At 41.4% G+C, this 13,526-nt stretch overlaps 1 protein-coding gene across 1 annotated transcript in view; it reads right to left on the bottom strand.

The window, feature by feature from the left end:
* Window positions 1–13,526, bottom strand: part of CERK (ceramide kinase) — an 80,651-nt gene that overhangs the window by 32,588 nt on the left and 34,537 nt on the right. The window contains exon 3 of the mRNA XM_083182917.1: window positions 5,753–5,866. Coding sequence (XP_083039043.1) covers window positions 5,753–5,866 — 114 coding nt within the window. The remainder of the gene's footprint in view (window positions 1–5,752; window positions 5,867–13,526) is intronic.

The following is a 13,526-nucleotide window of genomic DNA, read 5'->3' as shown; positions in this document are numbered from 1 at the left end:
GGGTGCTATGTCGCATTAGCAAGACCCCCAAAGCACCAATACAGTGGAACCACCCCACAAGTGACCCCATTTTGCAAACTACACCCCTCAGGGAATTCATCTAGGGGTATAGTGTACATTTCAAACCCCCAGGGGTTTCACCAATTTTGATACAACTGGGCAGTGAAAATGAAAAATTACATTTTTTTACACAAAAATGCAGTTCTGGCTCAAAATTTTTCATTTTCAGAAGGTATGAAGGAGAAAAAGCACCCCAAAATCTGTGCCCCAATTTCTCCCGAGTACGGCAATGCCTCATGTGTGACCAAAAAGTGGCAGGACTCAGAAGGGAAGGAGTGATATTTGGATTTTGCAGCACAAATTCTGGTGGAATGTTGGTGGGTGCTATGTCGCATTAGCAAGACCCCCAAAGCACCAATACAGTGGAACCACCCCACAAGTGACCCCATTTTGCAAACTACACCCCTCAGGGAATTCATCTAGGGGTATAGTGTACATTTCAAACCCCCAGGGGTTTCACCAATTTTGATACAACTGGGCAGTGAAAATGAAAAATTACATTTTTTTACACAAAAATGCAGTTCTGGCTCAAAATTTTTCATTTTCATAAGGTATGAAGGAGAAAAAGCACCCCAAAATCTGTGCCCCAATTTCTCCCGAGTATGGCAATGCCTCATATGTGACCAAAAAATACCAGTTGGGTGCATGGCAGGACTCAGAAGGGAAGGAGTGATTTTTGGTGGTGGAATGTTGGTGGGTGCTATGTCGCATTAGCAAGACCCCCCAAGCACCAATACAGTGGAACCCCCCCACAAGTGACCCCATTTTGCAAACTACACCCCTCAGGGAATTCATCTAGGGGTATAGTGTACATTTCAAACCCCCAGGGGTTTCACCAATTTTGATACAACTGGGCAGTGAAAATGAAAAATTACATTTTTTTACACAAAAATGCAGTTCTGGCTCAAAATTTTTTATTTTCAGAAGGTATGAAGGAGAAAAAGCACCCCAAAATCTGTGCCCCAATTTCTCCCGAGTACGGCAATGCCTCACATGTGACCAAAAAATACCAGTTGGGTGCATGGCAGGACTCAGAAGGGAAGGAGTGATTTTTGGATTTTGCGGCTCAGATTCTGGTGGAATGAATGGTGGGTGCTATGTGGCATTAGCAAGACCCCCGAAGCACGGTGAAATTATGAACCTAATAATCCATAGATGTGTGGTATAATTTAAAACACTCCTTTATACATAGGCCGGGTTTGTCGGGGCAAGTGTCACACTGGAAAATAGTTTGCTTTCTTATTCCCTTTTTATAGCAAACTTTGCACCTTTTTTGTGTCCTGCCCTTTTTTCCAGTGGAGGGGGATTTCATCAGGAAAATGCTGCCCTGGTACAATACGGGGGCCAGTACTAGAAGTACTGGGGCCCTCTGCCTGCTGGTTCCCAAATATTAGGCCTTTTATGACTTCCTCTTGAAAGTGCATAAATGTCCCCCTCTGGCCGGTAGAACGGAATAGCACGTAAGCGTTATACAGTGCCATCTGGATGATATACACGGCCAGCTTCTTGTACCAGATTTTTGTTTTCCGCAGGGCACTGTACGGCTTCAGTACCTGATCTGAAAGATCCACTCCGCCCATGTACCTATTGTAATCCAGGATACAATTAGGTTTTGAGGTGTGGGTACTGGTACCTCGTACAGGGACGGAGGTGGTACTGTCTCCGTGAATTGTTGTCAGTATAAGGACATCCCTCTTGTCCTTATATTTGACCAACAACATATTTTCGGTGCATATTCCCCTGCTTTCACCCCTTCTCATTACTTGGGCAATGTGCGTTTTTGGGAGGCCTCTTTGGTTCTTGCGCACAGTACCGCAAGCTGCTGTACCTCTTGAACCAAGGGCCTTAAACAGGGGGATGCTAGTGTAAAAGTTATCCACATAGAGGTGATAACCTTTATCCAGGAAGGGGTGCACTAAATCCCAGACAATTTTTTCACTAACACCTACGAGGGAGGGGGGGCATTCTGGCGGTTCAATTCTTGAATCCTTCCCTTCATATACCCTAAACCTGTGAGTGTACCCTGAGGTGCTTTCACACAGCTTATACATTTTTATGCCATACCTTGCCCTCTTACTGGGAAGGTACTGGCGGAATTTAACCCTTCCTTTAAAATGTATAAGGGACTCGTCTATGCAAATGAATTTATCTGGGATGTACATCTCTTCAAATTTGGCACTGAAATGATCAATGACCGGCCTGACTTTGAATAGCCGGTCAAAGGTGGGATCATCTCTGGGTAGGCACTGTGCATTATCGTTGTAATGCAAAAATTTAAGGATCGTCTCAAATCGAGCCCGGGGCATGGCCATACGGTAAAATGGGGTGCTGTACAGAACATCTGTACTCCAATATTGCCTAATTTCTGGCTTTTTTACTATGCCCATATGAAACACCAGACCCCAAAACGTCATCATCTCTACTGCATCTACAGGGGTCCACCTAGCAAATGATGACGTGGGGTTTTGAGCAATAAACTGCTGGGCATATAAATTAGTTTGGTCCACCATTAAATTTATAAAATCATCAGAGAAAAATAATTTGAAAAAGTCAATTTCTCTGAGACCTGTGGAATCAAATTGGATTCCTGGCATTGCCAAAAACTCAGGAACCTGGGGCTCAAAATTGTCTGGTGGTGGGGTCCATACGAGATCAATTATTGGGGGGGGGGGGTCCTCAGCTGCTCTACGGGGGCGTCTTTGAGGGGGTCCCTCATCACCAGAGGAGGAAGAGGAGCTTAAGACGAATCCTTCAAATTCCCCACTTGCATCACTGGCTGTGTCAGAGTCAGAGGCAAGTATGGCATATGCCTCCTCCGCTGAATACATTCTTCTGGATGACTGGGATGACATTTGGGATGACATTTGGGATGCCATTTTTATTTTTGTGTTACTGGTAGTGAAATGTTTCAACACGTGTATAGTGTAGGGGGGGGTACAAACTTTATTTCAACCCGGGGGGTATGTAGTGTGTAGTGTGTATGTAGTGCAGAAAAAAAAAATACTTTATACAAAAAAAAAAAATTGAAGGGGTTAAAAAAAAAAAAAAATTGAAGGGGTTAAAAAAAAAAATTGAAGGGGTTAAAAAAAAAAAAAAAAAAAAAGGTCCTGCGCCAAAAATTGAGCACAGATGTTGGTCAGTAATGTCCGTCACTGAACAGCGCTCAAAGGCAACAGGAATTTGATCAAAAAAAAAAAAAAAAATAGAGATCAACCCTGTGCCGAAAAAGATGATCAGTGATGTACGTCACTGATCAGCGCACAGTGGCCACAGGACACCCACAAAATCACAGTGTGTGTAAAAAAAAAAATTAAAAAAAGACCCCACAGCACCCACAAAAAAAAAAAGGTGATCAGTGATGCGACACTGATTACCAGTGAGGGGCAGCAGGTGCACAACCTTTGGTGCAACTGACAGTGCAACTGGCAGGTATATATAAAAAAAAAAAAACCTCTGCACCCCCAAAAAGTTGCTGATCACCTCAGATATAGTGATCAGCACAAAAGGCGGGGGCAGCAGACACAAAATTTAGCACTCTCTATCACTCTCTGTCACTATCTCTCTCTATCTCTCTATCTCTCACTCTATGACACTGAAGCAGCAGCACTGACAGTTATATATATGAAAAATAACCCCTGCACCCCCAAAAAGTTGCTGGGGGTGCACAAAAGGGGGGCAGCAGACACAAAATATAGCAGTCTCTATCACTCTCTGTCACTATCTCTCTCTATCTCTCTATCTCTCTATCTCTCACTATCTATCACTCTATGACACTGCAGCAGCAGCACTGACAGGTGTATATATATATATATATATATATATATATATATATATAAAAAAAACCTGCGCCCCCAAAAAGTTGCTGATCAGTTAATTTATACTGATCAGCACAAAAGGGGGGGCAGCAGTCAGTTATATAAAAAATATATAGCACAATCTGTCACTATCTCTCTATCTCTCTCTCTCTATCTCTCTATCTATAACTATATCACACTGCAGCAGCACAAAATATAGCACTCTGACACTATCTCTCTCTATCTCTCTATCTCTCTCTATCTATCTCTCTCTATCTATCTCTCTCTATCTAACGCTATTACACTGCAGCAGCACAAGTTCACAACACAGGAAGTCACAAGTAGTAACAGGATCCAGGAAGCATCCAGCACACTACAAGCAGTGATGAAGCAGTGATCAGGTAAGTATTTTGCTCGGTTCAGGTCAGTATACTGCGGCAGCTAGGCACGGTGACCGCACTGCACGCAATTCCAGACCGGAATGGCGTCTGCAGTGCAGTCACCGTTAGTTTAAATCCCCCTCCTTGGCTGTGATTGGTCCGTCGGTCCGACGAACCAATCACGGCCTTTGGGGGCGGGCGGGGTGACACCAGTGTCACCCTTACACCCCGCGGTGATTGGTGCTGTACTTTACAGCACCAATCACCTCCGATCGCGTGTCACCGGCGAACGTTATTCGCCGGTGACACAGAAAACGCTGTGAATGGCTGTTCACACTGAACAGCCAATCACAGCGATCGCCGACGGGGGGGCGGCATCGCAGCCCCCCCTGGGCATGCAGGGACAGGTCTGCTGTCAGGGACAGCAGACATGTTGAAACTGTCACCGCGTCTATAGACGCGGTGACAGTTACAAGCCATGACGTACATTTACGCCATGTGTCGGGAAGTACTTCCCGACCATGACGTAAATGTACGTCAAATGTCGGGAAGGGGTTAAATAACGTGAATAAATATTTTACTTAGATGTGAAGAGTATCAACACCAAAACTGCACCATTTCACTGAATCTATGTGTTTTCGGTAGAATTTTTGTTGAGCTGGACAAAAAACACAGGAGAAAGATTGGAACAAATTGAGAAAAACATCAGTTTTTCGGTCCCCATGTTTTTTCTCCTTTAACTGAATTCCTGCAGATCCAAGCGTCTTGCAACGGTGACTATTTTTCCAACAATTAAAAAATAGTTTGTTGAACTGAATAGGTCAAGTGTAAATTTCCCCGAAAATCTAAAAGTACAACTTTTCTGACTGTTGGAAAAATTGGACTGAAGGGGGTTATTTAATCCAAGCTGCTATTTCCGCCATGGGAAATAGCGTGTTGCCTATTCAATTCTGCAGTTACCGAAAGCATTGAAGGGAGATTCTGACAAAACAGATCCGACTTTAAAACAAGTTGGATCTGTTTTGTCGGAAAGGGCCACAGATTAACAAATTCACAGCCATTTCTCGACAGTCGGTATATTGAATATTTTTCCTGTCGGAAGGAACGAAAACCGGCCAGGATTGAATACCCCCTAAGTCTCAGAGGGTGGCAATATGGTAGAACACAGGAGAAAGCAAATCACTCAATACTGCCGATCATCTTCGGACCACTAGCATCCCAAGTCCCAGAATGCGAATACCTCCATCCCTCTATAGCACATACAATCAGAAGTGCTGAACAGAGTTATACATACTTTGTGCTTGTACCGTATTAGTATTGTGAAAGAGACACATTCCATAACACTGAGCGAAGGAACAGTTGTCACATTTTTGTGGAGCACCAAGCACTGCTGTAAGGCACTTTTGAGGTGACTGAGAACAAATCTGTATATGTATACATGCCAAAATGGTAAATGACTATGTTTATACACTGTGTTTACAAAATAGTTTATGCAAATAAAAGGATATGCAGACTTACCTGTAAATGCATGAGGTTTACACATGTGTTGCCACTGGATGCCTTGATAGTACTTCTCATCAATCTCTGCTTCTCCCACTGAAACAATCTCTGATATGGGAACAATATGACCACCTGCAACACAGAGAAAGGGAATGAAACAAATCCAGATGCCATCAGTCTGCAAAATGGCAGCCAGCCAGGCACTGCAACTTCACTCTTATCTTCTGCTTGTCAAGTTGTTTAGTTCAACTAAAACGTATTAAAAAACAGTGATGATTTATATAACTTACCATAATTAAATTACACCGAGGAGAAAAAGCTTCCAGACTTACCCAGTCTATAATTAAACATACTGATTGGACTTCTCACATATCATAATTTAACTAACTGTGCTGTAATGTTGCACATTGATGCAGTATTTGTGCTTTTAATTGATAAATTTTAACTAAAACATTTAAGTTGGATGAGACCTTTCTCACATTAAAATCCAAAATGAGCTCATTCAATGTTAATTTAATTTTAAACAATCTGTAAGCATTAATAATGTTGATCTATAAAAATATAAAAGGAAAAAAAACAAGATTAACTCATGGATTGATACATCAAGAAATCTCTTAAACCACAAGGCCTACAATCTTGAAACTTGGCAGGTAGCTTCTCCTTAGAGCCTTAGAACCTGTTTTAGGTCACTGTCCATCCACAGATATCGTGAAAAAGACGCAAATTAGTTTGCTCTCATTCTACGGTTGAAAAGCACTCTCAAATTCAGGCGACTGCTAAAAGTTTATAAATTGATATTAGTGTTCATTCTAGCACCCGCCATCTTTGAAAACCCATGCAGTTCCTCTTCCCTGCCTGGGGTGTCGCTGTCTGCTGTAGTGCTTCTAGCACAGTGTGTTCTGTATATCAGCACTGATATGCAAACCAGACCTGTGCTAAAAACACCACAGCAGACAGCGACACCCCAGGCAGGGAAGAGGAACTGCATGGGTTTTCAAAGATGGCGGGTGCTAGAATGAACACTAGATATGGTCATAACAATGGCATTGCCTGGGTGTGCATGTAGGTATGCCAATGGGATTGGCTCATCACAAAATATCTTAAACCTCAAGGCCTACAATATTGAAATTTGGCAATTAATTTCTTCTTAGGTACTAGGTGATGGACAAATTTCACTGTCCATCCACGGTAACGTAAAAAAACCACTCATTATACGGCCCAAAAATGAAAAGTGACGCCATCATCCTTAAGCATGCAATCCCTGAGCACAGCACTGATAATAATCACCATTGACAGCTCTCTGATATAACACAGTGGAATCCCACAACCACGGAGATAAAGTGCAGTAATCCCAGGGACCATGGAGCTGCTGTGGCTTACTGTGGGAGACTCACGCACGCAGCCAGCTTGCTTCACCGCTGACACTGGCACCTGTACCCAGCAGTGGGTCCTCCATTGGATTCTGCACTGAAGCTTACATTAGTGCTACACAAGTTAAACTTGAGCCATCTTGCCCATTAGAACATTCAATTAATTTAAATATGGAAAAAAACAAACTCTTGAAATTTATATAAAGCCATTGTTGCTTGGCACAAGGCCAGTCCTCTAGTGGCCCAAAAAGGGAAGGGCAGGGGGCAGGTGGGACTGCCCTCTGCCTATAGAGCTAAACACCTCAAAGCGGCATAGCATTTAGCCCCTGGCCAGTGAGTACCACTGTAATAATAACATTACAGTTAACAGTAGTACCTCCATTAATAATAGGAGCAAAATAATTTGTAATTAATATGAATCGGGATACAACTGTTTATTCCAGTCACCCGTATACCCATCGGCCTGGGCCAGGGAGGCAGCCATTTCTATCCAGCACTTTTCTGGACAGCTCTAGGTATATGCAAGCATGCCCATATATGCAAATTAGCACTAGTTTAGAAGCTAATGCAAGGTGAAACTGAATGCCTTTAAGCCAATATAAAATAAACCACAAGAGATTTTGCTGCCACACACATCATACAGATAAGAGGGGTGCCAGATGGCTGGCTGACAGACAGTCGGGATTCCAACAGTCATTACACCGACGTCGGAATCCCGACTGTTAAAACCCAGACACCGGCTTTTGTCCCTCATGGGGGTCCACGACCCCCACAATGATGACTGTCGGGATCCCGACTATACCACACCCAGATAGAGGTTCAGCATTCAAAATGGCAAGCCTTATGTTTCCGGTTTAATGTTACATAAAAATAAAATGTTCATGCATCCCTTGGAAGACTTCAGTGACAGACTAATATTAAACAGTTTTTTAAAATAAATATTAGATATTTTATACCTTAATAACTAAACTGCAAACTGAGTTGTAACTTAAAGCACTATAAATAAGTACTTTTATAAATAGTTTAGCAAGAATAAAAACAGAGTTAACCATGACTTTCCTATTTCAATTAATCTCTGTATGGCTGAGAAAATTCTACCCGTTGTGAGGAGAAAATGAAATAAGCATCCATAATTAAATCATACAATGTGATTAAGTTTGCTAAGTAAATCTAAATTCCCAAGCTTTAGGCAGAAATAGTCCTGTGGGCTACATTTAAAGATAAAGAACAAATTATAGAAAACGCAAAGCTTCCAAGTACACGATCACTTTGGACTATTTAAATTGCACAGAAGACTTAATTCAATGAAAGAAACTTAGCAGTAGCTATGTGATTCAATGCAAAATGAAATGCACAATTTTAAAAGCAGAAGAGTGAACAGAAGCTGCCTATTAAATTTGTAAGAGGTGGCCCACCAGCTGTGCGCCATTTATGCAGGCAGCATAATCCCATTTATGCAGGCAGCATAATCCCTCCACCCTTTAGAATGCAATATCTCACGAGCAGGGCCCTCTTCCTTTATGTGCTTTTCCTTCTATTACCTAAATCATCTTTAATGGTACCAAATCCTGCAGTTTTCTGCCACACTGATACCTAGTCCAGTGTCTCCTGCTGATGCAGCTGTTTATGTACCCTGTACTTGTCCTATTGTATTCAACTGTAAATCACTGATTTGCTTATTCATGTATGCACTCTGTAATTGGGTAATGTGGATTCCTGTGATACCATATAAATAAAAATAATAATAATAATAATAATAATAAAAAATGTCAAGCCAGAAATGAGACAGCAAGTATCCCAAGGGGTAACAGAAAAAGACCTTAGGCTTAAGTGTATGTTCATATTTAAATGCTAGGAGCAATATGAACTGCCACCAACCTCCAATTTCAGCAACACATTTTCCAAGGGTTTTTTATTTTACCAAACTTGTACTTGTTCATTTATACTCCCAATCAAATAAATACACATACTACGGTAATGTTTGGTCAGAAACACAATAACCTACCAGCATGTTTTTGGAGTGTGGGGGAAAAAACCCTCAAATATGGGGAAACCATACTAATGCTACACAGGTTACCCATTACTAGAACTGAACTTGTGACCTCAATTCTGTGAGGCAGTAATGCTATTTTTAATAATAGGCATTAGCGACTTAAAAACATATTAATGGACGGAAAGTGTGAATAAGCCCTAAATATACAGTGGAGTACAATTATTGGTACTTGAACTTGAGGATATAAAAGTAAATTGCTTTAATTTCCTATTCACATGGATCTCTTACTTTTAAAGGTAATAAAGCAATTGCTATGCACAAGGCAGCAGGGTGTTTTGTCTGGGTAAGTTGCTTGGCTGCAGAAAGCTTCAGTTTTCTGTTGGAAATTGCCTGCAGTGAATGTTCTCATTGTTTTCACAATGGCCACACTTACTAATAACTAGGGAAGGATGAAAGATTGCCCAAAAGGTAGAAGATGAAAACAAAGACCCCGATCTGTAGTATTTGAGGGTAGCACAATTTGATCCCACTAGTTTAATAGTCTTTAACAACACGTCACACAATTAAGCCATAGGACATAATATTAGGTTATATTTGTTAGCAGTAAACCTAGTGAATTGTGTCTGCTATAGTTTAAAAGATTTTGGCCATGCACTCAGAAATATTAAACATATTACTTTATGTTAGGCCATACCTGCACACTGTTGTATTGTGAGTAGAAAAGAAAGAACATTTTATTAGAATGGTGAGGTGAAGAGAATAGAATATTGTTACTCTCTACTATGGCATGTGCTTCTGCAAATAGACTAATGGGGCTCATACATCAATAGCCTTTCAAGCTAAATCCAAACACGCAAGTATAATAAAAAATAACAAAATCTGGTCATACATCTACAGACTTATTGTCCGATCTGGCTGGTTTGAACAAAAACGTGGTAACGGATGAGAGCAAATGACAGTTGCCCATTTGTTTTGAAATGCCGGAAAGCTGCCAAAACCTGTCGCTCAGATATTACCAGGTGTTCGTTCCAACCAGCCAGATCTGACAAATCGGTGGATGTATGGCCAGCTTTACCCCCTTACCAGAGCACACCAGTGGTGCACTTTTGGTATTGGTATTTGCATTGGTGCTGGTGCTAGTTTAATCGCCAATACTGCTGATATACATAGTGTTGTTTGTATTACATTGTGGTGAGGGTATTTTTGTCATATTTTACTAATACATATTAGTCAGTTTTCAATAGAAGGGCCCTTAGTAGGATATATATGGGTCAAATTGTAATCATCACCTGGCTGGCAAAATTTTCTGGAGAGAACACTGGGCTCAGTAAAGATCCATTAAGAATCAGAAAGAGGTTTTTTTCGTAAGGAGAGCTAGTGACATGCCATGCTCTGTGAGTGGTTACTTGTTAATAAGGCTATTACACTGACAAATTTGTCATTAGGGGGCAGATTCAATGAAGTGCATAATGCAAGAGGTAAAACCTTGCTCATTTTAGCATGAAGCCCATAGATATGCAAGTACAAATGAACCAGGATATCCTATCCAGATAGTCTGCATTAGAAGTAGTAGTCGGGTGGGGGTTTTGTAAATAGGAATGTTGAAATCCTGACTTTATATAAATTTACATTGTTTTTACATTAATCCTTCTCTTCTTATAGCACTGTTGTAACTGAACTCTGTAGGATCTGGTCTCTCTAGTGAAATCAGCAACATTACTTAGCATGCTTTTCTGTTCAACAGCAACTAGTTCTGATAAATCTGGAAAATTATTTGAGCGCAGTTGTTGCTGGTGATAATGTATGCATACTTGTTTACTTTATAAGGTGGACCAAATAATGCACACCAGCTTTTTATACAAAGGCCCACACGCTGCACCCATTTGTTTTACTACTTAGCCTACAAAGTCCAACAACGCCAGCTTCAGTGCTGTTGAAATCCTTGTGTCATATTTCTGGTGATCTGCACATGGGCAGTAGGATCTGAAAAATCTAGAGCTCAGCCACCTGCAGCGCTGCTTCTGGCAGAGAGAAGGCTGCACACGGGCCGCCTCCTCTCTTAAAATGCCCCTGGACACAGATGACCTGCCCCACTTGCTGGCTAGACAGCATTGCATAATGCCCCACTTGCTAGCCTCACAGAAGGCTTAATAACAAACACAAGGACACTAAAACACAGTTCACATGTATGTTAAAATGTCTAAATTGACATAAAAAGAATTAAAAAATCTTTTAGGAACTTGCAAGTACAATATTTTCCCTTTACTTTAATACGGTCTAATATTTGTTTAATAACGGTTTAATATCTACTTGTATATGTAGTGTTCCTTCTAGAAACAGGGGTACCGCTGCACGGGGGCAGCATCAAGGGGGCGGACCGGGCCCACCGACGTCACTGTTCTGGGCGGTCCCAGGCCGCCGATGTCACAAAAGGGGCGTGCTCGGGCCCGGCATGTGGAGTCACTGAAGGGGGCGGGCCCGGCCGCCCTGGAGGCTCTGCACTGCCGGGGATGCGCCGAGCATCGCTACCTACTGCAGCGCCGGGCTTCCCCGGTACCAGAGGAGTAGGAGGCAGGCTGTTTTAGCGGGGCACGGCCAGAGGGGCAGGGCGCAATTTGCCCTTTAAAAATCGGGCAGGGTGCAGCACCCCACTAAAACAGCCTAGCGGGAACACTATATGCACACTTACAAAAATATATCCCAAACACTTAAAATACTTTTATTTACAGAAACACACATGCTGGTAATAATTTTTCACTCCTTAATAAAAGTTGTAATATTCAACCCATGAAAAGAGACACCTATGGAGCTATCACAAGCTCGATCGGAGTAACATGCACATTCGCAGCCAATAAGCAAAAATAAAGAACATCAGAGTTAAGGGTTAACCATATGGCTCAGATTGGACACAACAGCTGCAGCAGAGACACCATGTTTTTGTATGTATAAGCTTGCCACAGACACCAGATATGCTCCCCAAAAATGGGCATAACACACCTGTGTTTTTACAACTACCATCTGCAAAATGCAAGTTAATAATGCCAAATGGTCAATTCCTGTCAATCATTTTGCGAGCAAGACTGCAACAGCCTCGCAGTCCATGCGCACAGTCTAACGATAATTGCCATGTCGTACATACCGTATGAATTAAAACCCTGTTTAACATTTTAATGTAGACCCTGTGCTGGGGCATTTTTGTGTGCTTATTGCATTCCAATAACACAGATTTGTTTATGCAATAACCAACCACGTCAATGCTAGCTTTGTTTCAGAACACTTTGTATTTTCAGAAATTACCATTAGTGTTTTTTCACATGCGAACACAAATTATATTTATCCAAAATGGACAAAAGAGTGATTTTTATTGAAATTTAAAGAAAGTGAACCAATGTGATTTTTTCTGCATTAAAAACCACAAATAAATCATTTATACTTGTTTCAGCATTAATCCAACTTTCCAAAATAGAAAAAGCAAGATTATACAGGTAGGTTTTTATTCAAATAAATAAGCACTTGCAGTGAAAAAGTTTTTGTTTTGTTTTATCATTTTTGTGCTTACTACATGTATGAAAAATATGGTGGCCCAAACAAGGGTGCCCTCATCTTACTATGTGAAGAGGTTGGGGAGAGATTGGCTTCTAGCCTCTCTCCCCATATTTGTCATTTTTTATTTATTTCTTTACCAAATTGATGTTGTTGGGAATGGTGGGGTATTTAAGTGGAGGACAGCCCCACTCAATCCCCAGAGCAAAAAAAAAAAAACAGGATTTTTGTCTTATCTGTAAAATCTGTTTTTATAAAGCCATGGTGTAGACTAGATTGTACACATGGTGTAGACTAGATTACAACTAGATTGCTCGCTCCCTCCTCTGAGCAGGACCCTCTTCCCTCCTGTTGTCAAAGCCCACTTCTCTTCACATTTCACTTACAGCTCTCCTATACTCAAACACTCAGTGACCATCTTCGTATGCATACTCATTTCCATCATTGGCCTCAAGCCTCTAGTTGTATGTTTATTGAGTCCTCACTACTTATATTTAAGCAGTAATGTGTATTTAACTGTGGCACTCTTCATTTGTACTCTATTTTTGTTATTTATTCAATGTTATGCCAAGTTTTGTCTCCCTGTATTGTTCCTTTGTACAGTGCGGCGAAACACTTGTGGCGCCTTATAAATAAAATAATAATAATAAAAATAATAATAATAATAATAATAATAGTGGAATACCGGTACCATGTGTATTCCAGGTCCCCTGACCGGGCACCAAGGAGTTAAAAACTTCTGGAGTGCAGCAGGGATAGGCTCCTCCCCTCCTTCACCCAGCCTGCCCCAAGCACACCAGTTTATTCTAACAAGCCGATGAAAAAGAAAGGAGTAGCAGAACCCAAATGCCCACTTGCATAAACATAGTCTGGTAGTAGGAGACAA

Source organism: Crinia signifera, chromosome 4 (genome assembly GCF_055691185.1).
Source record: "Crinia signifera chromosome 4, ASM5569118v1, whole genome shotgun sequence".
Lineage (NCBI taxonomy): Eukaryota > Metazoa > Chordata > Amphibia > Anura > Myobatrachidae > Crinia > Crinia signifera.
Note: the sequence above shows the minus strand (reverse complement) of the source record. Positions and strands in the feature narration are given on the sequence as shown.